The following is a 26,240-nucleotide window of genomic DNA, read 5'->3' on the forward strand; positions in this document are numbered from 1 at the left end:
GGACACACACACACACACACACACACACACACACACACACACAGTGCTGGGGGGGCAACAGAGGAAAAGGGAAGGCAAAGAGGGTCAGTAGCTCGAGCAAGGTAAGGAGGGGCCATGTGTGTAGTCAATGGAGCCTCTGACTCAGTTTCCTTCCTGTGAAACAAGCAATTCACCTAGGTGATCCTTGGAACCCTTCGAGTTTAAGCACCAGAGAAGAGATGGGATGCTACGGGTGTGCATGTGGGGCATGGGATGGCCCTGCTGGGGAGATGGTCGTGGTCTAGGGGAGGTTGTGTGGTTCTAAAAGGAACAGAGTGCAGAAAAGAAAAGTGGCTAGGGTCGGAATAAAGCGAGAGACAGAGACAGAGAGACAGAGACAGAGACAGGAGGCTGACCTGAGGCAGCAGCCAGGGCTCCTGACACCAGATGCTGTTGAGTGTCCTTAGCTAGTCTTCAAGACTGTTTATTTTTGGTTTTTTTTGTTTGTTTGTTTGTTTGCTTGTTTTGGTTTTGGGTTTTGGTTTATCGAGACAGGGTTTCTCTGTAGTTTTGATGCCTATCCTGGATCTCACTCTGTAGACTAGGCTGGCCTCGAACTCACAGAGATCTGCCTGGCTCTGCCTCCTGAGTGCTGGGATTAAAGGCATGTGCCGCCACCGCCCGGCTAGTTCTCAAGACTGTACAAGGGGGTGTGGACTGGCTATCTTGACAGTGCACAGGGAGGAGAAGAACATGCCTTGGTCTTCCTATGCTAGAGGCCCCAGGGTCATCCTGCAGGCATGGAACCTGCCTCCATGCTGAGGGGTCAGTGCCCAGAGGACTTTGGGGACCTGAAGTGGAAGAGTCAGTGGGGTAAATTTAGAGATCATGCTCTCCAGATGAAGGACACCCAGCAGCTCACCTCTTTTGTCCCAGAAGATCAGGTTTTCTCCACTGAGGTACCCGGAAATGAGACAAAATTTACGTTAAACTCACTTCAGCCGAACAAGGTGTACCGCGTCCGGATTTCAGCTGGCACTGGGGCCGGCTATGGAGTTCCTTCCCAGTGGATGCAGCACAGGACACCTGGTGTGCACAACCAGAGCCATGGTATGGAGCTGCAGGGGCAGACTGGACAGTGGGTGTGGAGTGTTCTGTGGCCTCAGAACCCCAGGCCATCCCCAGCACAGACCTGTTATTGCCACCCGCCCCTCCACCACCACCCTGCACACACACTTGATACATCAGGGAAGCCTGGGTGTAGGAGTGAAGGGCTGGGTTCAAATATCTCTGTTCACCTTGTGACCTTTGACAAGTCACATCTCTAAAGCTTCATTACTTCTATAAGGGGTGACAGCAGGATTAGTAATGCATTTATACATAAAGTGGTTGGCACAGAACAGGAACTCCGTGGGCTGAGGATATGGCTTGCTTGGTAGAGTGCTTGCCTAGCATGCACAAAGCCCTAGGTTCGATGCCCAGCATTGCATAAACCCAGCATGGTGGCACATGTCTGTGATCCCAGCACAAGGATCAGGAGTTTGAGATCTGCCTCACCTACATAGTGAGTTTGGGACCAGCCTGGGATGCATGAGACTTTGTTTCAAAGGAAGGAAGGAAGGAAGGAAGGAAGGAGAAGGGAGGGAGGGAGGGAGGGAGGGAGGGAGGGAGGGAGGGAGCCTATTAACTAGTAGCTGGTTCTGCCTAGAGGCCCAGTGGTAGAGTGATTAAATGTCTACAAAGTCGGCCACCATTTTCAGACACCTGGCAAGTTACTTGACATTCTGAGCTCAGTTTCTGTCTGTAAGATATAGATAATATCACTTTTTAAAAACTGGATTATAGACTTTTAAGAATGAAGTAAAAATAAATATACAAGGACTGCCAAGATGGCTCAGCTGGCAAAGGGGCTTGCTCCTTTTTCTGGGGGCCAGACTGCCATTGCCTCCACAGAACCTATATGGTGGAAGGAACAAAATGAGTCCCCTCTGACCTCCAATGCACACACACACATAAATAAATACTTAAACATTTAAAAATACACATACAAGGTGTTTGAAACAGTGTCTTACACATAGCCAACCCTCTCTCTGTTTCTGGACTCCGAGTAGGACTCCTCACTCTGATGGTTCCAGACGTCCTTCCTTACCTCAGCAGCCCCGTGTCTGTATTTATTCCTTCAAGAGACTAGCAGAAGCCCCTCTGTTCCCCGACATTGGGCCTTCTCAGAGGCGCCCCCTGCTGTCTCTTTTGTGCATGTCGGACAGACGCACCCTCACAGCTGGCATGCAGTGCTCAAGACCACCGGGAGGTGGCAGAGTGGAGCAGCAGGGAAAACTCTATGCTGTGCCGGGCCCCTGCCCTGCACCCGCTCAGGTCCCTGACCTCCTCACTCCTCATTCTCTTCCCCTTGTGCCCATCATCTTCCTCTTCCCCCAGTTCCCTTTGCCCCTGCAGAACTGAAGGTGAAGGCAAAGATGGAATCCCTGGTGGTGTCATGGCAGCCGCCCCCTCACCCCACCCAGATTTCTGGATACAAACTCTACTGGCGTGAAGTGGGGGCAGAGGAAGAGACAGATGGTGATCGCCCCGCAGGGGGCCGTGGAGACCAGGCTTGGGACGTGGGGCCCGTGCGCCTCAAGAAGAAAGTAAAGCAATATGAACTGACCCAGCTAGGTGAGTAGGCCTGGGCTTGGGAGGGTCATGTGAGCCGGGCAAGCTGGGTGCAGGGAGAGTGACCCCCGTGGCCTTCCCCAGTCCCTGGCAGGCTGTACGAGGTGAAGCTCGTAGCTTTCAACAAACAAGAGGATGGCTACGCAGCTGTATGGAAAGGCAAGACTGAGAAGGCGCCCACACCAGGTGAGCGGGCGGCAGGAGGGGTCTGAGAGCCTCTTCCCCTTTTCCCTCAACAGCCAGCAGGCAGGGTGCATGCCACATCCACTCCAGCCCACCCTCCCGGGCAGGGGTCCTCATGATGTCAGACAGACCCCCTCATTCTCAAGCTAAGCAGAGCAAACGGGGAGAGTTTGAAAAGGTTTAGGAAACCCTGTGCTTGGTGTGGGATTCCTGGCTCCAGCCTTCAACCTTTAGTTTTTTTCACACCCATCCACCTATACCACATGATCCGTCAGATTATCCCACAATCCTTTTTTTAAAAGATGTATTTATTGTATGTATGCGAGTACTCTATCTGCATGTACCCCTTTGTTCCAGAAGAGGGCATCAGATGCCCTTATAGATGGTTATGCACCAGTATGCACTCGGAATTGAACTCAGGACCTCTGAAAGAGCAGTCAGTGCTCATAACTGCTGAGCCATCTCACCAGCCCCCTATCTCATAATTCTTAAGCAGTGAGAATATCTTTATGGTTTACCTAAAAATAAATGAATTTTCTGTGTGGGGGTGTTTTGCCTGTGTGTGTCTGTGGACCACTTCTGCCTAGCACTTTGCTCAGCACAGACCATAAGCTTACTTGAAAACATTTTGAGGTTTATTTGAATGTTATCTTAAATTTTTAATTATTTTTAAATTTTTTATTACATTTTATTTATTTTGTGTGCATTGTGTGGGTGCACTTGTGGGGGTGAGAGGAACCTGGTTCTTTTCCATCATGTGGGTCCTGGGGGTCAAACTCAAGTCCTCAGGTTTAATAACAGGTGCCTTTACCCACTGAGCCATCTCATGCTCAGTGTTGGGAGGGTGTCTGGTTTGGGTTTGTTGTTGTTGTTGTTCGTTTGTTTGTTTTCTCAAGGTAAGGTCTCACTATGTAGCTCTGACTGTCCTGAAACTATATAGTCCAGGCTGGCCTTGAACTCACAGAAACCCACCTGCCTCTGCCTCCCTAGTGCTGGGACTAAAGGTGTGTGCCACTACACCCAGCAGTTTCACGGTTCTTTTTTTTGTTTTGTTGTTTTTTGAGACAGGGTTTCTCTGTGTAACCCTGATTGTCTTGAAACTCCCTCTGCAGACCAGGCTGGCCTCGAACTCAGATCTACCAATATTTGCCTCCCAAGCACTGAGATTAAAGGCCTGTCTGCTTCCCCCACCCCACCCCCCAGCTAATCTCACAGTACTTGAGAGTGAAATTTATAGGTGACCACATCCTGTTATGGTGTCACAAGGGTCAAAGAAGCAAAGGGACTCATCACAAAGCCTAGACTAATCAGGACCAAGAGCCCTGGCTCAAGGGTATCCACTGCATTGTGCTGCCCGGTGGTCCTACTTTGTCACCACGAGGACCCATCCTGACAGTCAGAAGCAGAGGAACCTGAGTTCTCATTCTAAATTGTTTGTTTGTTTGCATTTGGCGAATATTTTACTAAGTATCTACCACGTGCCAGCTCTGTTCTGGAAATTTACGGTTGAACAATACAAATAAGGTATCTGCTCTCTTGGAGTTTATTTTGTTTTTTTACTTATCTAATAAACATTAGTCGCCAGACAGTTTCCTGGCCGTGTTGTAAGTATTAACTCAGGGGCCAGTGAGGTGTTTCAGCAGGTGAAGGGCTTGCTGTGAGCCAGACGGCTGAGTTTGGTCTCCAGGCTCCCCCAAGTTGTCTTCTGACCTGTACAGGCACACAGCGGCACGCTCCCCCCTTCCTCCCACATAACAAGCACAGGCACGACTGAGATGGCTCAGTGGTTAGGGACATGTACTGCTCTTCCAGAGGACCTGAGTGGTTCCCAGCACCCACATCAGTTCTCTCACAACCACCCGTGACGCCAGGGGCTCTGACACCCTCTTCTGGCTGCAGGCACCCACACATATGTGGCGCACACATACACACTAATAAAAATAAAACTCTAAATAAATAAATCTAAAGAAAAAGGGAACCTCAAGACATAGGTACTGACATCAGATCCATATCAGCACAGGCTATGGAGGCACAGAGAGGTTATGCAGCTTCTCTAAAGTCACACAGTAAAGTGTCAGAAATGGAGTTTCAACCAAGTCTGGCTCCAGAGTCGTGGCATGTCTTCTTTGTCAACTTCTCTTTGGTGACGAGTCGTAGTTGCTCTATGTGTGACCTTAGCAAATATCACTTCATCCTTAGGAATCATGCCACCCATCACAGGATCGAAAAACAGAAGGCCAGTGCCAGTCATGGTAGCACACAGCTGGAACCCCTGCACGAGAGAGGCAGAGGCAGGGGGTGGAGTTAGAGGCCAGCCTGGGTTACTACATAATGAGACCTTGTCTCAAAAATAGAGGGAAAAAAATACCAAATAAAACCTCTTGGGACTATGAGAGTCCGTCCCCTCTCCCCACACTTTGATTCTCCCTTCTAGACCTGCCTATCCAGAGGGGGCCACCCCTGCCTCCTGCCCACGTCCACGCAGAGTCTAATAGCTCCACCTCCATTTGGCTTCGGTGGAAGAAGCCAGACTTTACCACCGTCAAGATTGTCAACTACACTGTGCGCTTTGGTCCTTGGGGGCTCAGGAATGCCTCCCTGGTCACCTACTATACCAGGTATCAGCAAGGGGAGGCATCAGGAGGTAGGAGAGTCTCCAGGGCTCAGCTGTGGCAAGGGCACACACAGGATCCACAGAGGACCAGGGTGTAAAGTGAGAAGGGAGGAGAGTTATCTGGTCCCATCCCCTAAGGCAGAGCCTGTGGTCACGCTTCAGTGAGAGTCTGCTGGGGCGCTGCCCTCCCATCATGCACAAGATAGCTTGGAGAGCTGCCTGGCTTGAAGCCTGTCTGAGGGCACTAGCACTATCCGTTCCCCCCCCCCCCCAAGCTCCGGAGAAGACATCCTCATTGGCGGGCTGAAGCCATTCACCAAGTATGAGTTTGCGGTACAGTCCCATGGTGTGGATATGGATGGGCCTTTTGGTTCTGTAGTAGAGCGCTCCACCCTGCCTGACCGTGAGTATCCACCGCCCTCTCCCGACATGCTCCACCATTTGCTGGGTCCAGTGAAGGAGGAAGAAGGGGACACTGTGCCCTCATCTCCTGACTTCCAGCCGCCCTTAGCTGGGGCTCTGTCTCTGACCCTTCACTTCCTTCCCTGCACTGCAGGGCCCTCAACACCCCCCTCTGACCTGCGCCTGAGCCCCCTGACACCATCCACTGTTCGGCTACACTGGTGCCCCCCCCACGGAGCCCAATGGTGAGATCGTGGAGTATCTAATTCTCTACAGCAACAACCACACCCAGCCCGAGCACCAGTGGACACTGCTCACCACAGAGGGTAAGGGCGCCATCCCACCCTTTCAGGTGACCAAGTTAGTCGTGAGAATGTTCTGGGGGCTTCTGGGGCCGGATGCTCACCCCTTCTACCTGCCACCCCGCTCTCCACTTCCCACCACAGGAAACATCTTCAGTGCAGAGGTACATGGCCTGGAGAGTGACACACGGTACTTCTTCAAGATGGGGGCCCGAACAGAGGTGGGGCCTGGGCCCTTCTCCCATTTGCAGGATGTGATCACTCTCCAGGAGACATTCTCAGGTACCAGGGAGGAGGGAGGAGGCCTTTGGGGCAACCTGGGGCCCCAAGACCTCTGGATTGGCTCCCCGGTCCTGCCTTCTAGAAACTGCACTCTCTTGACTTTGGGGGTGTGGGGGGTGTGGGGGGACAGTGGCAGCTTGGTAGAGGGGCTGTCATAGCTGTGAGAGGTCCTTTTATTTATTCTTTTAGTGTGTGTGTGTGTGTGTGTGTGTGTGTCAGGTGTGAAGGACAGAGGACATCAGAGAGACGGCTTCTTGGGGAGCTTGCTTTGCCTAAAGGATTGTCTTGGTGAGCTCGTGAGCTCTGTAAAGGGGAAGTGGACATCAGGATGGACAGACAGACACTCACAGGGTTCAATTAAGATAAAAATGAGAGCCCAGGACCCCTCACTGAAAATTATTACAGATACAGAGATGGGGCCGGCAGAGCAATAAACACACATAAGGCTGAAGAGACGCTCGGTTAGTAAAATGCTCAAGCCTCAGGACGTGGGTAAAAGCCGGATGTAGCGGCTTACACTGTCATCCCAGTGCTGAGGAAGCAGAATCTGGATGATCTCTGGGCAGAGGGTGGTTGAGGAAATCATTTGATGTGGACCTCTGACCTCCACAGGACACACACATACACTTGTGTACCTCCCCTACATGAACATATACATACACCACAGATACATGTGTACATACCACACCTAGAGTTCTTCTGGGTTATCCACACAGACACCATGAAAGCCCTTGTTGGCAGGTTGAAGAATGCTTCACTGAAAAGCTTCCATAAAGCCCAGCTTCGTGAGAAGCAACAAGTGGTGTACAGCACGGAAGGCATGGTGGGCTCCATTAGTATGAGGCCCAGTGAGGTCCAGTCAGAAGAGAGTGAGCTTCCAAGCCAGGGATGGTGGCACATGTCTTTAATCCCAGCACTCAGGAGGCAGAGGCAGGTGGATCTCTAGTTTGAGGCCAGCCTGGTCTACAGAGAGCATTCCAGGACAGCCAGGACTACACAGAGAATCCTTATCTCAAAACAAAAACAAAAGAGAAGCCAGGAGGTGGTGGCGCACGTCTTTAATCCCAGCACTCGGGTGGCAGAGGCAAGCAGATCTCTGTGAGTTCGAGGCCAGCCTGATCTACAGAGCGAGATCCAGGACAGGCACCAAAACTACACAGAGAAACCCTGTCTCGGAAAAGAGAGAGAGAGAGAGAGAGGGTGAGAGAGAGGAGAGAGGGAGCATCCCCAAAGGGTGAGACTGAGGCCAGCCGTCTTTGGCAGAAGTCCCTCCCTGGTTTCTGGATTTATGAGCACTGTGTGTGTCGTTCTGTCCTTGAATTGCTCTGTCTTCCCCACCAGACTCCTTGGACGTGCACTCTGTCACGGGCATCATCGTGGGTGTCTGCCTGGGCCTTCTCTGCCTCCTGGCCTGCATGTGTGCCGGCCTACGACGGAGCTCCCACAGGTGAACCAGGGACCCATCAGGACTCAGAGAGTTACAGGAGGGCTGCAGAGTGGAAAAGGAGTCTATACGTCCCTGCTGCACATGGAACCCATTCAAGTTAGGGCTTTGGAAGTGGGATGGGTTCAGTGCTACATTTGCCCAGCCCATGTGAGGTCCTGGGCTCCACTCTTAGCAGCAGGAAAAAAACGGCTCAGTAATTTATTTATTAGCATTCTGAGATGAAGAATTGAGGCACCGCTCTCATGAGAATGTGGGGTGAGCTTAGGGGAGCCCCAGTCTCCCCACCCCAGCAAAAGCAGGCAGAGCTACCTTGTGTGCTTTCAGAAGTGTGGATGGAGACGCTCCGCGCCTCTCCACACGAGGAAGGGTGCCGTTTGAGGGGTCGGGCTGGGCAGACAGCAGAGGAATACTACACTGCTTGCACACCTTTCTGCTTGCACACCTTTCTGGTTGCACATGCCACACTAGGAAACCAAGTCCACTCTTGTGGACCATTTTGTCCTGTTGCAGGGAAGCCCTCCCAGGGCCGTCCTCCACAGCCACCTCTGGGAACCCGGCACTGTACTCCAGAGCTCGGCTTGGGGCCCCCACTCTCCCTTCTGCCCATGAGTTGGAGTCTCTCGTGCACCCCCGCCCCCAAGACTGGTCCCCACCACCCTCGGATATGGAAGACAAGGCGGAAGTGCACAGCCTTATGGGTGGCAGCGTTTCCGATTGCCGGGGCCACTCCAAGAGAAAGGTGAGACCGAGTCTTGGTAGGACAGAGGCATACATGGACCCATTCTCAAACTAAACACGAGGGGGCGACAGAGCACAGCTTCTGACTGGGAGACAACGACCAGGCCCTGAGCCTGCTAGAGAAGCCTCCGTCCATTCCCAGCCTCACCTGAGAGGGCACCAGAGCTGTATTTACTCAGAACACCCAGATCTCTCCTCACTTCCCTGATAACTCTGGCGGTGACCAAGTAGGGCTGGGCCCGGGATAAGGTAAGACCCCATAGGCCAGGTTCTCTGGGAGCTGCTATGGTGGCACACCCTGACCAGGAAGATAGTCCCCCTTTACTCTGCGATGAGGAAGAATCCCCCAGGCTTGGCAGCCTCGGGTTTTGCATATCAAGTGTTGTTAGGGTTATAACTGCCCTTCCTATGCGCCCTATCCCAGTTCCCACCCCTGCCTAGGGAAGGGGTGTTAGCATGGAACCTGTCTGGAGGTAGCAGGGGTCTACAGGCCTGGACCCTGCATATGACGTCTTCCTTCTCTGCAGATCTCCTGGGCCCAGCCCAGTGGGCTGAGCTGGACAGGCTCCTGGGCAGGCTGTGAGCTGCCTCAGGGTAGCGGACCCAGGCCTGCTTTGACCCGTGCCCTGCTGCCTCCAGCCGGAACTGGACAGACACTGTTGCTCCAGGCTCTGGTGTATGATGCCATAAAGGTCCGTGTCCTGAGAGGAAGGGGAGGCAGGAGGGAAGGGCCCCCTATGCCTTTGCAGGGACAGAAGTGTATTCAGGAGGCCTTGTAGTTTCCAAACGGGAGTAGGTGACAGGAAGTCTAGTTTGGGGACAGTTCCTTCTTAGCTGGAACTAAGTGGCCCACGGTAGAATTACAGAATAACTGAGGGTAGCCTTACCCCTCACATACATTCAATCCTTCCTGCTCTTCATGGAAGTACTTTCTGGAAGTCCTTCTAGTACTTTCTGGAAGCCCAAATGTAAGCCAACGGGTGACATTCTCTATTGCCTGCCTTTGCCAGAACCTGAGCCATCTCAGGTGGGACAGTCCTTGTTATATTATCTAGTGGATGAGGGTCAGCCTTTCTCCACCCCACATATGTGGGCCATTTTTCTGATGACCATTCTTAGCGATACTCACCTGGGCTTTTGTTCTCTGCTCTGCCAGAGCAATGGGAGAAAGAAGCCGCCCCCAGCCTGCAGGAATCAGGTGGAGGCTGAGGTCATCGTCCACTCTGACTTTGGTGCATCCAGAGGAAGTCCTGACTTCCACCTCCAAGACCTGGAGCCCGAGGAACCCCTGCCTACAGAGGCTCTGCCTTCCACCTCAGGGGCTGTGGATCTGTCTCAAGGAGCAGACTGGCTAGGCAGGGAGCTGGAAGGGTGTGAAGAGGCAACCACTGAGCCAGAGAAGCTCACCTGCTTGCCAGAGGCATCCAGTGCCTCCTGCTCCTGCCCAGACCTCCAGCCCAGCACTGCTCTAGAGGAGGCCCCTGGAAAAAGCTGCCAGCCCAAAGCCCTGTGCCCTCTAGCAGTCAGCCCAAGCCTCCCCAGGGCCCCTGTCTCCTCTGCTCAGCTGCCCTGAGCAAAAGGCTGATACGGCTCAGGAACATGACATGCATGGCCACACGTGTGTGTGCTGGAGATATCCACAAGCCTTTTGGAGCCTCTTAGGATCCTTTGGCTGGGATGGGGGAGAACCTGACTCACTCCCCCATATTCTGCACCACATATGTGATACTGGGGGGACTTAAGACAGAGCTGGACATATGTGAAGTCACCTGTGTGTGCTGGTTGAGCTGGGAAACCTCGCCCTATGTAGGGGGCACTGTGGCCTAAATGGTCCTCTGTGGCAGGATGGTGTGACAGTGACCAGTGTCAGCTCTTTGAATTGCTTGCGGCTCTGTCGCCCAGCCTTTTATTACACTCTGAGAGTGTCTCCAATGCCGAGTCTACGAAGACAGCCCCAGCCCCTCTGCTGTCAGCTAGGCTGAGCTGGGTGCCAGTCAACGCTGTGGGCCTGCATTGCAGCCTGCAAGCTGCATGGCCGTCCTCCCCTTGGCCTCCTACGGCCCAGAAGGCTGGGTGAGCCCAGCTCAGTGCTCCTCTCCTTTGAGCAACCCTGCACCTAATTTTGTAATATGGGAAGTGCCTGGTTTGGGAAATCTTCTTTCTCTCCCTGTCCCCCATCGTTGTTCTAGTGATCCGCCTCGTGTGTCGTCTCTTCCCTGCGATGCCTCCCATCTCCTCACTGCTCTTTCCCCGTCTCTGTCGCCTATGTCCGTCATCCTGTCGAGTGTGTCTCGTCCCTGGGTTCAACCTATGCACCCTTCCCTGACAACATGACTACCTCATGTCTGCTTCAGACCATAGTGTGACCCCTGGGTCCCCACGGCTCCCCGGCCACCCCCGTTTTCGTTTTCTGGGCAGATGACCCACTCCCGGTAAATTTGGGAAAGAGCTTCTGGCTGCCCTGGCCTCCTCCTCCTCCTTGGGGTTGAGATGCGTAGGTTTTCTGCAGAAGTGATGAATCCAGGCTGCACCAGGGAAGCCAAGAGAAGGGGTAGGGACTGAAACCCGGAAGCCACCCATCTGCACAGAAAAACGGGTGTGCGCTTTTGCCCTGCAGTCTCCCATCCTGGCTGAAGCTGGAGGGGGTGAGGGGCACTGAGTTCAGAGGGCAACGGTGGCTCAGCTCCCTGACCCTTGAGCCTTGAGTCTGACTGGACTCAGAGTGGAAAGAATCTCCTCCAAGATGCTAGAAGGGAGGTCTGTGCACAGGAAAAGGGTGGCTGGCTCATTTTGTTTTCTTTTTCCTTAAAGTTTGAATCCTGAGGTCATCTCACCACACAGGGACAAGCCTGATGTGTCCTTCCTGTGTTGTGAAAGCCAGGCAATCTACCAGTCATCTGCCAGGAGTGGAGCGTGTGGGGTCTTGGCTCTCTCACCGAGCGTGTTTTTATTTTAACTGGCTGGCATATCAAGCGTTAACTCTGGCTTCTGGGCCAAATTAAAAATAACCAGTGTATCTTTCCTTTTTTTTTTTTTTTTTTAATGTCTTTCAGCAGAGTCGCCGTCTCCTCGGCCCCTGCAAGCATCTGTGTTTATTACCCTCGTGTGTCACTCACGTTTGACACCTACATTTCCCCCTCCTCCCTCTCCAGCCAGCCTAGGATAACACTAAAGATTATTAATGGTGGTTTCGTGTCTCGTTACAAACAGGATCGTCACTTGAACTACTTCTAGCATTCAGAGTGGCCACGGCCAATGCCACTGCGCTGTTTCTTCGTTGCTCTGAAGGTCAAAGGCCTCATTTTAGTTTGCTGGTTAGGTTTTCTCTCCCTCGCCTTGAATGAAGTAGCCGTTTCAACAGTAGGCTCTTGGCATTCCACCACGGTCATTCCTCATGGTCTTGTTTAACCGGCACTGAGGTTCTGGTCTGAATTCAATAGGCTGCAAATGAGACCATTTATAACCCATTAGGTTGGGTGGAAAATTGTTTCTCAAAAGCAAATAAGTAATAAATCTGGTATCTGCCTGTAACTCACCGTTGATAAGAACCTAGCCGTTACTCACGAGCCTTGCAGCCGATTTGGGTTCTGAGGAACTGGGGAGTGTTCGATTTGTGTCTTTATAGCAGCAGGTTTTATTAGAAAGGAGTCTATTGGCCTTTTACAGGGTAGTAATCCCTTTGTCGCTTGCCACGGATGCCTTAAATTCTTTTGGGTCTCATTTAAAAATCTTCCTTTTCTTGACGCATGACACATGTACTCAATACTTACATGCTCATTTATTTACTCATACTTAGTTTGTGCTTTATTATTTCATTGCAATTTCCAACATCCTGTTTCCTCCTTACAAATATGATATAGTCTTTAGTGTTACACTAAGGCATTGATCATGTATCTGTCCCTATAATGAATTAATAAACTATTTTCCAGACATGTTGTTCTCTTTTCTAAACTTTTCCTCAAAGATTGTGTGTGTGTGTGTGTGTGTGTGTGTGTGTGTGTGTGTGTGCATGTGTGTGCCAGGCACTCAGGATACACATGCATAATTTTATGTGGACCACACTTATGCAGGTGCTCACTGGGACCAGAGCTCTTCAGATCCTCTGGAACTGGGCTTTCCAGTACTTGTGAGCCATCCCATATGGGTACTGAGAACCAAGCAAGGGGCCTCTGCAAGAGCAGTGAGCCCTCTCAAGCACTGAACCATCCATCCCCCAGCCTCAGGTTCTTTATGGAACCAAATGACTGGAGTTTCCTCAGGCTTGCTGGCCTAGGAAGTTTATTTCCTGCCTGGATGGGAAATGGTAAGTTTGGAGAGGGAAGATGGTCCCAAGGGGGAAAAAAAAAATGGAGCCTTTTTCTTACTCAGTAGGCATTTAGGAAACACACACACACACACACACACACACACACACACACACACACAAGCACACACTCTCATAGACACATACATACAAACCTGATTTTTTTTTTCAAACTTCAGATTAAGACAAGGGCGCTGAAAATGTCATTGTGTGGTTGAGAATGAGCACACCTGGCATGTGTCCTGAGTGTTTGCCTGCATGTTTGCCTGCATGTCTACACGCGCACCACATGCACGCCTACAGGGAGAGGTTGGAAGAGTGTATCAGACCCCCTGCCAACTCTGTGAAAGTTTGACATACATTGTGGCCCACAGATGTGTTGAGCCACATTGCTGCTCTCCTGGGATGCACCTGCTCTTAGTACACCCTTCGGTTCACATCTGCATGCTCATCTGCACAAATATCTTGCTAATCCAAGAACTCACATGTCTACACAGCCTCACGGATCGTACTCCACACATCGCTGGATCATGGTGGACAGCCCTTCTCTAAAATCTTTAAGGAGCCTATAAGGTGCTCTTTCACTGGAAGGAGCCATGAGCCAGCAGAGGCTGTCATGCCCAGGACCACCCCCAAAGTGGCTGGTGGGCCAGGCTCAGAGTTAATTGACAGATCACACAGAGAGATACTGCACATTTTTCATGCAGCAGAATAGCCATTATTTGCATATCACTCTCAGACCAAGGGTTGTGATAAAGAAAAATTAAACACTTGTCAAGATGAATTTAAAATGACAGCATTTCAGGACAGCAGTTTGACCTCTCTGGAGTTCCGAACATGCCAAGAAGGGGTGGTTGATGATTCAAGGCCTGCAGGAGGGCATTCGGGGACTTTAGGCCCCAGAGAGGGCCCTTCTTCAATACCACCTTCCCTGTTGTCTGCAGAGACCTCACTCTGGCCCTTCCTCATTGAATCCTTTTGTGGCGGTGACAGACCCAGGTCCCTGCTCTTGAATCTCTCCATTGCTCACATGACTCCAGACTTTGGCTTATATTAGTGCGGATCTGTGTGTGTACAGGCACCTGATTTCTAGAGACCTGAAGGGGTTTTTATTTATCTGTCTATCTATTTATTATGTATGTATGTATGTATATTATATTGTTGTTTTGAAGGTTGTTTTTTGTTTTTGTTTTTGTTTTTGTTTTTGAGATAGTTTCTCTGTGTAGTTTTGGTGTCTGTCCTGGATCTCGCTCTGTAGACCAAGCTGGTCTCGAACTCACAGAGATCCACCTGCCTCTGCCTCCTGAGTGCTGGGATTAAAGGTGTGTGTCACCACTGCCTGGTGAGTTTTTTTTTGGTTTTTGTTTGTTTGTTTGGTTGGTTTTTTGTCTCTCTCTCTTTTTTTTTTTTTTTTTTTTTTTTTTTTTGAGCCAGGGTTTCACTATGTAGCTTTGTCTGTCTTGGAACTTGCTATGTAGACCAGGCTGGCCTCAAACTCCTCATAGAGATCCACCTGCCAATACCAGCACCCCCAAGTGCTTGTATTAAAGATTTACACCACTATGCCTGGCTCTTCTGAACATTTTTTAAGTTAGAAAACTTTAATATATTTACTTTATTTATTGTGGGGTGTGTGTGTGTGTGTGTGTGTGTGTGTGTGTGTGTGTGTACATGTGCCATGTAGCAAGTGTGGCTGGACGTCAGAGGACAGTTTGCTGTGGGTGTCACTTTTCTCCTTCCATTGTGTAGTTCCCAGGGATGGACCTCGGCTGGTCAATCAGGCTTGGCCACTGGTACCTTTCCCCCTTAACCATCTCATCAGCCCCAAGCCTGCACTTCTTTACTTACCTGTACCAAAGCTTGTGGCACAGACTCATAATCCTAGCACTTGGGATGTGGAGACAGAAGGATTAAAGAGTCCAGGGTCAGCCTTCTATACAAAGTGCATTCAAGGCCAGGCTGGGCTGTCTCAGAGGTGAGAGAGACTTCGTACACTCTACCATCCCAGTCATGGCAGAGCACCTTTGTGAGGCAGACACTGCCACCTTCAAGTCTCTAGACCCCAGGATTTACTTTTGATTAACTCACCCATTAAGTTGGACCCACCGGGTGGTTGTATAGAGCAGGAAAAGGCCAAGATTCAAGATCTCTGTGGGGTAACATATATGTCTCTCTTAAGAGTTGCCTTCCAATATGTGAAACATCAGATACAGCACTGAGAGATGATCCTGGCAACTGTAACTTCCAGTGTGCTTACTCAGTTACCAGGTCATTTGCTGGACCTTTGCTTTTAAGGATCTACAAAGTTGAGGGGAGATAATGCTGTCTTCAGGTTTCAGACCTACTCAGTGAGAATGATTGGGCTGATCAGCCGGCAGAACCGGGTGGAGTCTCGGGTTTCTATCGGACTCTTATAGTCGAGCTGGGGCTGCTCTTCCCAGGTCACCTACCGGGGTGCCCCAATTCCTCAGTCTAGAGAGTCAGTCTTGTAGCGACACGACCCATCCCTTGAACAGAAGGACCAGGAACCTAGGGAATATCGAATCTCTAACAACTTTGAGCAGTTTTAAGAGAATTGTCTTTAAGACAGAGTTGAGCGTTGTGGAAGAGGGCCCCGCAGAGAAAGTGGGGGAGAGCAAACCCCTCAGCTTTGCGTGTTTTTCCGCAGCCCGGACCCGGACCCTCTCTCACAGTCTTCACTTTCCCAGATCCTAAAGTCCGGACCGGCCACGAGGAGCGGATACCAGGCTGCAGCCGGGGTCGGCGCCGGCTACTCCCGCCGCAGTTCAAAGCGCAGGGGGCGCGTCCGCCGCGCAGCCGGGAATGTCCGGCAGCTTAAAGCGCTCGCCGGCTCTTTTGTTCCCCAGACCCGGCCTCCGGGGAGAGGGGGCTGGGGGAGGGGAGAGGAGGGGGGCGGCGGGCAGAGGAGGAGGGCGGTGCGGGCGCGGGCGGAGAGCGGAGCGCGCACCCCGGGCGCGGCTGACAGATCGCCGCGGTGGGTGCAAGATGGCGCAAGCGGTGCTCTCCCTGATCTCCGCTCCCCGCTAAGGCCAGCATGCGGCCCCAGCCTCCTGCCGCCCGGGCTCGGCCCCGGCCCGAGCCCCGGCCCCGGCCCCGGCGCCGGCCCCGCGGGGCGCTGTGAGCCCGCGAGAGGCCCCTACCCCGGGTAGCGCCGCGCGTCGCCGAGCCCAGCGGACGGAGAGCCCCATGGCTGCGCCGCGCACCGCGTCCCCGCGCCGCCCGCCCGAGCTGCGTCGGCCCCGGCTCCTGCCGCCGTTGCTGCCGCTGCTGCTACTGCTGCCGCTGCCCGCACCAAGCCGTGGTGAGCTGGGGATCAGAACCCGGGAGAGAGGGGCGGACCTGCGCTAGGAGCGCGTGCTGGAGAGACCAGGCGGGACAGCGCGCTGTGGGCACAGGGAGAGCCATTCTGGCAAAGCTACCTGTGGTTGGAAGGACTGCGTGGGGGCAGAACCTCGGGAGAGGGGTGGGGGATCGGTTCCCTGGGCCTCGGGGACTCGGGATAAGTCCAGGGCTGGACCCTGATTCTGGACGGAGAAGCTGAGAGCGCGGCAAAGCGGGAGTTGGGGAAGCAGGCTGGCGTTGGGGACTCAAGGAAACCAGCCCAGAGGAAAATGAGCGGACGAGTCCCAACCGAGGAGAGCGAGTTAGGGTGCGCAGAGCTGGGCTGGCTGGAGGACCCTCAGTAACCAGAGGCAACCGAAGCCGGAAGCGGCAGATCGGGGTCCGGGGATGGGGGCGCGCCTGCACGGGACTGAGAAGGCATCATTCCCCCCACTCCCCAACACCCAACAGTGTTTGGAGGTGGGACTGGGTCCAGAGGAAGAGGAAAGAAAGATTCCCTGTGGGCGGAGAGGGCGACCCTACCAAGAGCCCGGAGAGCCGGAGGAGAGATGATGTCGCCCAGGGCAAGCGCCTGCCCTCCGCACTGCCCAGGGCCCCGCCCTTCCCCGAGGGAGCTCTCTAGGAGTCCCTGCCCTGGGTTTGCAGGGCCACCCGTCACTTCCTCGGTGGCTGTAAAAGATTCATGTCACCGAAGAAGGAAGGGTGTGGATCTAGGTCCTCCTCTTTCTCAAGTCCTTCGCAGACACACATTTGAACTATTCTCTTTCCTTTCCTTCCTTACCAAAAAGCAAAATATTGCTCTTCACCCAGGAGAAACTATACTCTATGGCTTCAGCGGGGTTGGCTTGGAGGCGGAGGTGGCTCAAACTTAGGGTGTGTGGAGGATGAGAGGGATTTGAAAGAGTGTGAGCGTCAAACGTCTTAAACTGTTCTTATCCTAGAGTGGAGGCAATGCCAAACCCCCTCCCCGCAAGACTAGGTCTCACTCAGCAGGGAAGGGCTTGAGTCTAGAAATGTGAGGAGGGGGCTCTGTGCTCGCCCTTTTAGACAAGGAGGGTTCATTCCTCTTGGAGTGAAGTCATAGGCGATCTGGTCAATTGCTTGCTTGAAAGACTGGCTGTCACCCATGGGATATAAGTGAATATGCCTTTTGCCCGGGCTCTTGATTCACTTCTGGGCACCATCACACACACACACACACACACACACACACACACACACACACACTTTCTGCTAAACTTAGGAGATCTATATTGATGTTTACTATTTCTGATCTCTCCTTATAACAAAGGCCAAAGGACTAACACCCAGAGCCCTGGGTAAGGGAGCAAGCACAGGCCACACACAGCCTAGCTTGTACCCTGAGTACTGTGTACTGGGCCCATACCTGCTTCTCCCAACCAGGCATTGGACCAGGTCTGATAGTTTTGCCAGCAAGTGGAAACCCAATTTATTGCTATCTCACTCTACTTTTTAGGTTTGGTTTGGTTTTTCAAGGCAGAGTTTCTCTGTGTAGCCCTGACTGACCTGGAACTCCTAACTCATTCTATAGACCGGGCTGGCCTCGAACTCGGAGATCCACTGGCCTCTACCTTCCGAGCGCTGGGACTAACAGTGTGTGCCACCGCACCAGGCTTTTTTTTTTTTTTTTTTTTTTTTTTTTTTTTTTCTTATTCACAGTGAGGGAACATCTTTGTCATCCTTGTATGTGGATGGCCAAAGTGCATCCCTGCTTTATTGATCCACCTCACCGGTGCTGGGACAACCGTGTTGGATTTTAGTGCTGGGGACCAACACTTTATGTATGCTAGGCAAACACACTACCAACTGAGATGCATTCCCAGCCCTTGGCCTTGCTTTAGTGATTTTAATTTTCCGCAGCGAGCGCTCTCTTGTTAATCATGTCACCAGCCACACTTAAATAGTTGATGAGGGGTCACCAGGATACACTGAAAATTTTTTGTTTCATTTTTTTGTTTTTTGAGACAGGGTTTCTCTGTGTAGCTTTGCGCCTTTTCTGGAACTCACTTGGTAGCCCAGGCTGGCCTCGAACTCACAGAGATCCGCCTGGCTCTGCCTCCCGAGTGCTGGGATTAAAGGTGTGCGCCACCACTGCTCGGCTGGATACACTGAAAATTTTAAGGTCACATCCGGAAAGTCTGTGAGGCTTCGGTGCCTGTGCCGAGCGATGGCAAGAGTGGCAGCCAGGAGCTGGTACCAGTCTTGCTTTTCAGACTCTGATTTTTTTTGGGGGGGGGTGTGCGGTGGTTGGGGGGACAGAGTTTCTCTGTGTAGCTCTGGCTGTCCTGGAACTCACTCTGTAGACCAGGCTAGCCTGGAATTCAGAGACCCACCTGCCTCTGCCTCCCGAGTGCTGGGATTAAAGGCCTGTGCCCAGCAGAGTCTCTGATATTTTTTTTTTTTTTTTTTTTTTTTTTTGCTTGCATGCATGTCTGTCTATCTCTTCTGTGTCTGGTTCACATGGAGGCCAGAAGAGGGCATTAAACCCCCAGGACTGGATGCAGATGTTTGTTGGGTCCCCATGCAGGAGCAAGAAATCAAACCTCAGTCCTCTGGAAGAGAAGCCAGTGCTTTTAGTCACTGAGCCATCTCTCCAGCCTTCCAAGACTTAGATTTGCAATGACCAATTGTGAGGCCCTGGGCAAGCCACATAACGTCTTGAGGCTTCTGTTTTCTTATCTGTGAAAGAAGGCGTGGTACAAAGGGTATTCACTTTTCTGCAGTGGTTGGAGTCAAGTAGAATACTGTACAGGACGGCAGTTTGTAACACATAACAGTTCTGTGTATGGTAGGGATTCCTATTGAGGCTGAAGACACAGCACAGGAGTGTGATGGGTACAGAGAACCATCTAACTTGAAATCGCCGTGTATGGAGCTCTAACTGGCTGCAGGTACATTTTATGCTAACTTCTCCGTTCCTTCCATTTCTCCTTCCCTGATGCAGGTCTGGGCCACTCTGCTGAACTGGCATTTGCTGTGGAGCCAAATGATGCTGTTGCAGTCCCTGGACAACCCATAGTGCTGGGCTGCAAAGTGGAGGGAACCCCTCCAGTGCAAGTCTCCTGGAGGAAAAATGGAGCGGAACTGCCTGAGGGCACCCACTCCACCCTCCTGGCCAATGGGTCCTTGCTGATCCACCAGTTCAGGCTGGAGCAGGGAGGCAGCCCTTCAGACGAGGGTGACTACGAATGTGTGGCGCAGAATCGCTTTGGGCTGCTGGTCAGTCGGAAGGCTCGTGTCCAGGCTGCAAGTAAGTAGATGTCCCTTTTTCCCCCTTTATGTAGATCAGACGGATGACCAGGGTCACTCTATGTCATGGGAGCAGAGGAGGAGGCCCATTTTGTGAAGCTCAGAAGAACAAATTTTCTAGCTTGGGTCAGTTGACAGGTGGCACAGTGGTGACTTTATATGGTACGGTATGTCATGTGCTCTTTTTAGTGACTGGAATGTAAACTGACAAGATTGTAGCCAAAGACTCATAGGCTGGAGGTGGGGCCTCATCCATGTTTCATTCAGGGTATCAAGGTTTTCACCTGTATGTCATACCATGAGCATCCTGGTCCATTGAATATGTTCTGCTGTTTAAACATAGAAAAACTTGCCTGGGGCTGGAGAGATGGCTCAGAGGTTAAGAGCACTGGCTGCTCTTCCAGAGGACCTGAGTTCAATTCCCAGCAACCACATGGTGGCTCAAAACCATCTCTAGTGGGATCTGTTGCCCTCTCTTCTGGCGTGCAGGCAGAACACTGTATACATAATAAATAAATCTTTAAAACTTGCCTTATTTTAAGGGGGCACTTAGATTTTTCAGAGAGTTTAACAGCATGAAATTTATAACTATAGGTTAATTTTGAGTGGGATAAGACTTCACTGTGCCAGTAATAGAGTTCTCAAACCTGTCAATAATTTTCTTTAAAAACAAAACAACAGCCGGTCGGGGTGGTGCACTCCTTTGATCCCAGCACTCAGGAGGCAGAGGCAGGCGAATCCCTGTGAGTTTGAGGCCAGCCTGGTCTCCAAAGCAAGTTCTAGGAAAGGCACAAAGCTACACAGGGAAACCCTATCTCGAAAAACTAAAAAACAACAAAAACCTGTGGTCGGTGGTGCTGGGGAAACTGTCAGAAAAGTACTTGCTGCACAAGCGTGGGGGCCTGAGTCTGATCCCCAAAACCCCTGGGTGTGGTAGCAGCAGCCTATAATTAGTGCTGGGGAAGTGAAGACGGGGAATCCTTGAAGCTCACTGTCCAGCCAGCTTAGTTGAATTGGCTAGCACTAGGTGCCAATGAGAGACCTTGTCTCCAAAAAACATGGTGGACAATGTTGCTAAGGAAGATACCTGAGGTTGACCTCTGGCCTACACACACACACACACACACACACACACACACACACACACACACACATACACATACACACACTCAATCAATAGATGTTAAAAAGAGAAGAGATTGCCAGGCAGTGGTGGCACAAGCCTTTAATCCCAGCACTCAGGAGGCAGGGGCAGGTGGATCTCTGAGTTCAAGGCCAGCCTGGTCTATAGAATGAGTTCCAAGACATCCAGGACTATTACACAAAGAAATCCTGTCTCAAACCAGAGGGAGAGAAATTTATTGGAGGAAGAGGAAGAAAAGGAAGGAAGGAGGAAGAAAAGACAATCCTCTTGAGAAATGGCACAGTTGAGAGGCCAGTGAACAGTGTTCTCCATCCTAAATCTCTGTTCTTCCAGGGAGCCACTGTCCCTTAGAAAGGACGCTTTAACTTTGCTAATAATTCGCAGCATTTATTTGGTACTTGCTGCATGCTGAGCACCCAAAATGCTTTATGTGACTTATTCCATTGAACCTTCATAATGACTGAGGGAGACATTCACTAACATTCCCCTTTTAGAGATGAGAAATCTGGGCCTGGAGGAGGGTGGGATTCAGTAGTGACATTCTGGGAGGCAGAAGAGCCAGGCTGCAGCCTGGGCAACCTGAACTCCATGCCCTCCCACTTAACTCCTATGGCATGCTGCCTTCTTCCCTGTGAACGCTGCTGACAAGTTCCTTCCTGGCTCAGAGGACATTTGCACTGTTACTGTGAACGGGCTGGTGAGTGATGAATTGTTCCAGGCAGGAGCCCTCGTGCTGGGCTGAAGATGCCCCTTTGTTCTGAGGAAAGGCTGATCCAGGCCCCCATATGGAGCTTGCTGGGAAGCAGCCCTGGACTTTGAGATGGGAATCACTTCTGGCTCAGCCACCCCTGGCCCTGGCCCTCTCTACCAGGCAAAGAGACTGGTACAGTCTCCGAGCAGATGGCCGGGTGTGTGAGTGGAGGTTGGGAACCAGAGGAAGACCTGGAGTCTGGGAATGGGGGGAATGAGGGTGGGAGAGGGCTTCCCAGGACAACACTGCCTATCTCCATGGTCCGTTTTATTTTATTGTATTTATTTTGGCACGTGCACTGGAACTTTATTGATGGTGTTCAAGAGAGTAGTGCTCCCTAAGCCCCTCCCCTTCTTCTGTGGGTCTGGACTGGAAACTGAGGAAAGATACTCAGAGTTTCAGGACTGAGTTGCGACAGGGACTCCTCAGCAGCTGAGGGCCTCCCTCTTCCTCTCTGCTCTTTCCAGGTAGATGATCCAAGGCTTCTTATTCCTTGGAGGCCACGTAAGGCATCCACCACCCTGATGCTGTAGCGGTATTCATTGTTATAGGAATGACAGGAAATGAGCTTTACAGAGTTGTTGTTGAGAACAATGCCAGCCCCAGCATCAGAGGAGGATGGGTGGGCAGCACTATTAAAGACTGAAGAGACAGCCTGGTCCTCAGTGTAGCCCAGGATGCCATTTAGTGAGCCCTCCAAAGCCTGCTTGACCGCCTTCTTGATGTTATTGCAGATTTCCCCATGTGCCATGTCAGATCCACGACAAACACGCCAGGGCTAGGAACATGGAAGGCCTTGCCAGTGAGCATCCCCTTCAGCTTGGGTTGACCTTACCCACATCCTTGGCAGTGCCAGTGGGTACAGGCATGAAGTCCCACAGCCAGCATGACACAGAGGGGCCACCACAGTCTTCTGCTGATGTTAAGGGCTCGGGTCATGAGTCCTTCCACAATGCCATGGCCAGTTTTAGTCAGGCGAGATAGAGGCCTGTTGGGTCCAGCAAAGGATCCTGGGAGGTAAAACTTCAGAAGAAGACAGAAAGGCTGTGAAGGGGAAAAATGGTAGATGAATTTTTCTTTTCTTCTTTTTTTCATGCTGGGAGTCAAACCTAGGGACTTAAACAATACTAAGGTAGCATTCTATCAGTCTCATTGTATGTGCATACATGTTCATGTGTGTGCACGTATGAGGGGATGTACGTACATGTATGGGGGACAGAAGTTGATGTCAGGTGTCCTCCTTAACCATGATTGACCTTACTTTTTAAATAGTGTTTCTCATTGAGCTCAGAGCTCACTGATATAGCTGGACCTACTGGCCAGCAAGTCCCAGGGGTCCTGCTGTTTCCATCTCCCCAACCCTGGGATTATAGGCCCAGCTTTTTACATTGGTTCTGGAGATTCAAATCCAGGTCCTCACAGGTGTGCAGCTGGATATCAACCAAACATGGCCTATCAAGTTAAAGTGAGACTAGGCACCTCCCCGTGTCTTAAGGCTGGAAGGGTTTTTTTCAACTCTAGCAATGTAAGGAATTGAGCTGTGGGTGGAGCTGGCCTGGTTAATTCTTGGGGTCCCAGGAACAGCTAAGGGAGTTGTCTCTGACTGTTAGTCTGAGGTAGTTTTCCCCTCCCCTCTTCAAGGCTGTGCTGGTGGGGACTTGCTTTGGCCCCAAGCAACGGTGTAAGTGATTCCATCTTTTTACTTCACAGGCAATGTTCCTGGAGCTTTAGAGCTGATTATCAGCCTCAGGTCCCTCCTTGGGTAGTCACCCCTGGCCTTGCCTGCAGGCACTGCAGATGTTGTGAGACATGGGAGGGTGACCTTATGAAAAGGTGTGAGGAGTCCCTAGGGCCCTGCTTCTCCTGTGAGTCCCATGGGGGTAGCATGCTTGGAACTGCTCATAGACAGGTCTGCTGGGACATCAGAGTTCTAGGCCGGAGGCCACTCTGACAACTCCAGATGCTGTCCTTGAACTGGATTCTTCCCAAGGTGGGCTGTGCTGCACAGGCTGGCTTATCCTTGGAACTCGAGTTTGGGATACAGCAGCTCGGGTTCTGTGATCTACTCATGATCTCAGGATTTTTAGACTCTGACTTGCTGTCTCACAGGCCAATAGTGTGAGGGTTGAAAACTGAGACTTGCTGATGTGAAGATTCTGTTCCCTTGGCCACGTCTCCTGGCCCACGGCACAAGGTATATTTCATCCTACCTTGAAGGAGAGTCACAAGGACCAGAGCGTCCTAAACTCTGCCTGACAAACAGGAATCACTCAGGAACCCATGTTTGTTTAAAGTCAGCTTCACAGACAAAAACCTTTCAAGGTAATCTTCAGCTGATTCCACTCCCAGCCTGGGATTTCTCACTTGTTGGTATTCATCTAGAGAAAGCTCCATGTAAACCTACCAGGCCATGAGTCTGGGAGCTCCATGTTCTGTTGTAACCCTTCCCGGCCTAACTACCACACTCTCCCTCTGGAGGGACACATGCATTCATTGACTCCCTCTTGCTGAGTGAGATTTTTGTGCCTGGTTTATTTCAAAAAGGGATGATTTCAGGGCTGGAGAGATGGCTCAGTGGTTTGGTTAAGAGCACCTGTAGCTCTTCCAGAGGACCCAGGTTCAATTCCCAGCACTCACATGGCACCTTACAACTGTCAGGAACTCCAGTCCCAGAGAGTTTAACGCTTTCTCCTGGCTTCCTTGGGCATCAGGTGTAGATGTGATGGTGCATAGACACACATGCAGGCAAAACACCCATACACATAAACTAAAAATTTTAAAGGGGGGATGGCCTATGCTCAGGTGGCAGAGATTAGTAAGGGACCCATTCCTAGCTCTTTGCCCTCCATCCTGCCTCTTGATCCTGGGGGAATGGAAGAGAAATACCCTATGATCAAGTGCAGGAGTTCCCAAACTGAACCCATCCTGACAACGCCCCAGGGTGAGGGGATCTTGATAAGATATGATTTTGAATCTAAATATCTAGACAAGGCCCAGATTTCTTTCTTTCTTCTTTTTTTTTGTTGTTTTGTTTTGTTTGTTTGTTTGTTTTTTGTCTTTCGAGACAGGGTTTCTCTGTGTAGCTTTGCGCCTTTCCTGGAACTCACTCTGTAGTCCAGGCTGGCCTCAAACTCATAGAGATCCGCCTGCCTCTGCCTCCCGAGTGCCGGGATTAAAGGCATGCGCCACCACCGCCTGGCCCAGATTTCTGCATCTAGTGAGAGCCCAGGTAATGGCAATGCTGCTGACCCACAGCTGACTCTGAGGGACTACCCAGTCTCATGTCGTAATATCACATCATCTATAATTTGGGAAACCGTGGGTGGCCTACTGAAGTCCATAGAGCAAAGGCTTGAGGGACAGAGACGGGGTGGGTTTGAACCAGCTCTGCCACACATTGATCAGAAGCCCTGCGCAAATGTTACTTAACCTTCTTGAGCCACTGTATCCCCATCTGGGCAAAGGCTGTAATCCCCTCTGTGTTTCTGGCTTTGGGAACACTTCTGAGGTAGTGGAGTAAAGGGCTTGACATCTAGGAGAAGCTCAAAGGCATCCTGGGTAGTGGTAGGCATTGTCCACTCATGCCAGCTGATGCTTCAAGCAAGCTGGGTGGTCCTAACAGTGAGTTCAGATGTAGTCTGATACAGAAAGCAGACCTAGGCAGGGTGGCCTTGGGCGTCCCCACTACCCACTGGCTTTGGGACCTTGGGCAAATCATTCTTGGAGCCCCAGATTTCCTAGGATTATGTCCATGAAGAGTTCAGCACAGACCATAGGCAGTGCTTTTGACTATTGATGAGGAATCAACATCAGGGCAGTGGTGGCGCACGCCTTTAATTCCAGCAGAGGCAGGTGGATCTTTGTGAGTTTGAGGCCAGCCTGGTCTACAAAGTGAGATCCAGGAAAGGCGCAAAACTACACAGAGAAACCCTGTCTCAAAACAAAACAAAACAAAACAAAAAACAAAAAAACACAAAACAAACAAACAAATAAAAACAAAACAAAACCCCAAGGTCGGGTTGGGGATTTAGCTCAGTGGTAGCACAAAGCCCTGGGTTCCATCCTCAGCCCTCCCCTCCCCCCCAAGAAAAAAACCCAAGGTCAGAGATCAGACTCCTAGGTAAAGCAGTGGATGTCATAAGAGGGAGAAGGCCAACTCTAGTTGCCTGCTCTCTCCAGAGCTGCCCTTTCTGCTTCTGAGAGCTGCATTCATTGTTCTCAGTTTATGTGTGAGAGACAGCATGATTGGTGTTGTGTGGATCTGGAACTAGGTTGGGGTGGGGCCAAGTGTGGGCAGAAGCTCCTGGGGGCTAAACTTGGTGGGAGGTTCAGTGTGCAGACAAGGCCCTGAGTAAGGTGTGGGGAAGTGGGTCCAGGCACTGTGGCTGGTGACTGTGAAGGCCTCTGTCACCTGATAGGTGATTGTCCAGGCTTAGTGGAACCAAAGCTTTCCTACTGTCTTTGAAGGGCAACCTAGCTGAGGAGATCCAAGGAAATGTCCCTCACTGCCTTTCAAACATGCAGGCTCTGCAGCTAAAATTTCAACTGGTGGGTGAGGGCCCACACGTAGACGTACTTCCTGCTGCAAGTTCACCCTATCATGATGTGACAGATGGATGAGGGTCAGCTCCTTTTACCTGCCAATCATGCCTCACCTATGGTGTGTGTGTGTGTGTGTGTGTGTGTGTGTGTGTGTGTGCGCGCGTGTGCGCGCGCGCGCGCACATTTGAGTGTAGAAGCCAAAGGACAGTCTTGGGTATCATTCTGTAGGTAGCATCCACTTTTTTTT

The 26,240-nt window shown here is 51.4% G+C and overlaps 2 protein-coding genes across 3 annotated transcripts in view; both read left to right on the top strand.

The window, feature by feature from the left end:
• The window catches only part of Igdcc4 (immunoglobulin superfamily DCC subclass member 4), a 36,115-nt gene extending 23,565 nt beyond the window's left edge, over nucleotides 1-12,550 (top strand). The window contains 12 exon segments of the mRNA XM_036192354.1: nucleotides 916-1,089; nucleotides 2,419-2,655; nucleotides 2,737-2,838; nucleotides 5,270-5,453; nucleotides 5,725-5,852; nucleotides 6,006-6,076; nucleotides 6,078-6,177; nucleotides 6,298-6,435; nucleotides 7,777-7,882; nucleotides 8,393-8,621; nucleotides 9,148-9,312; nucleotides 9,777-12,550. Of these exon segments, the coding sequence (XP_036048247.1) occupies nucleotides 916-1,089; nucleotides 2,419-2,655; nucleotides 2,737-2,838; nucleotides 5,270-5,453; nucleotides 5,725-5,852; nucleotides 6,006-6,076; nucleotides 6,078-6,177; nucleotides 6,298-6,435; nucleotides 7,777-7,882; nucleotides 8,393-8,621; nucleotides 9,148-9,312; nucleotides 9,777-10,193 (2,051 nt within the window). The 3' untranslated portion in view covers nucleotides 10,194-12,550.
• Nucleotides 12,551-15,873: 3,323 nt separating this feature from the next.
• Nucleotides 15,874-26,240, top strand: part of Igdcc3 (immunoglobulin superfamily DCC subclass member 3) — a 42,723-nt gene continuing 32,356 nt past the window's right edge. For both annotated transcript variants that reach the window (XM_036193068.1, XM_036193069.1), the window contains exons 1-2: nucleotides 15,874-16,245; nucleotides 19,252-19,557. In XM_036193068.1, coding sequence (XP_036048961.1) covers nucleotides 16,131-16,245; nucleotides 19,252-19,557 — 421 coding nt within the window. In that variant the 5' untranslated portion in view covers nucleotides 15,874-16,130. The remainder of the gene's footprint in view (nucleotides 16,246-19,251; nucleotides 19,558-26,240) is intronic.

Source organism: Onychomys torridus, chromosome 7 (genome assembly GCF_903995425.1).
Source record: "Onychomys torridus chromosome 7, mOncTor1.1, whole genome shotgun sequence".
NCBI classification, from domain to species: domain Eukaryota; kingdom Metazoa; phylum Chordata; class Mammalia; order Rodentia; family Cricetidae; genus Onychomys; species Onychomys torridus.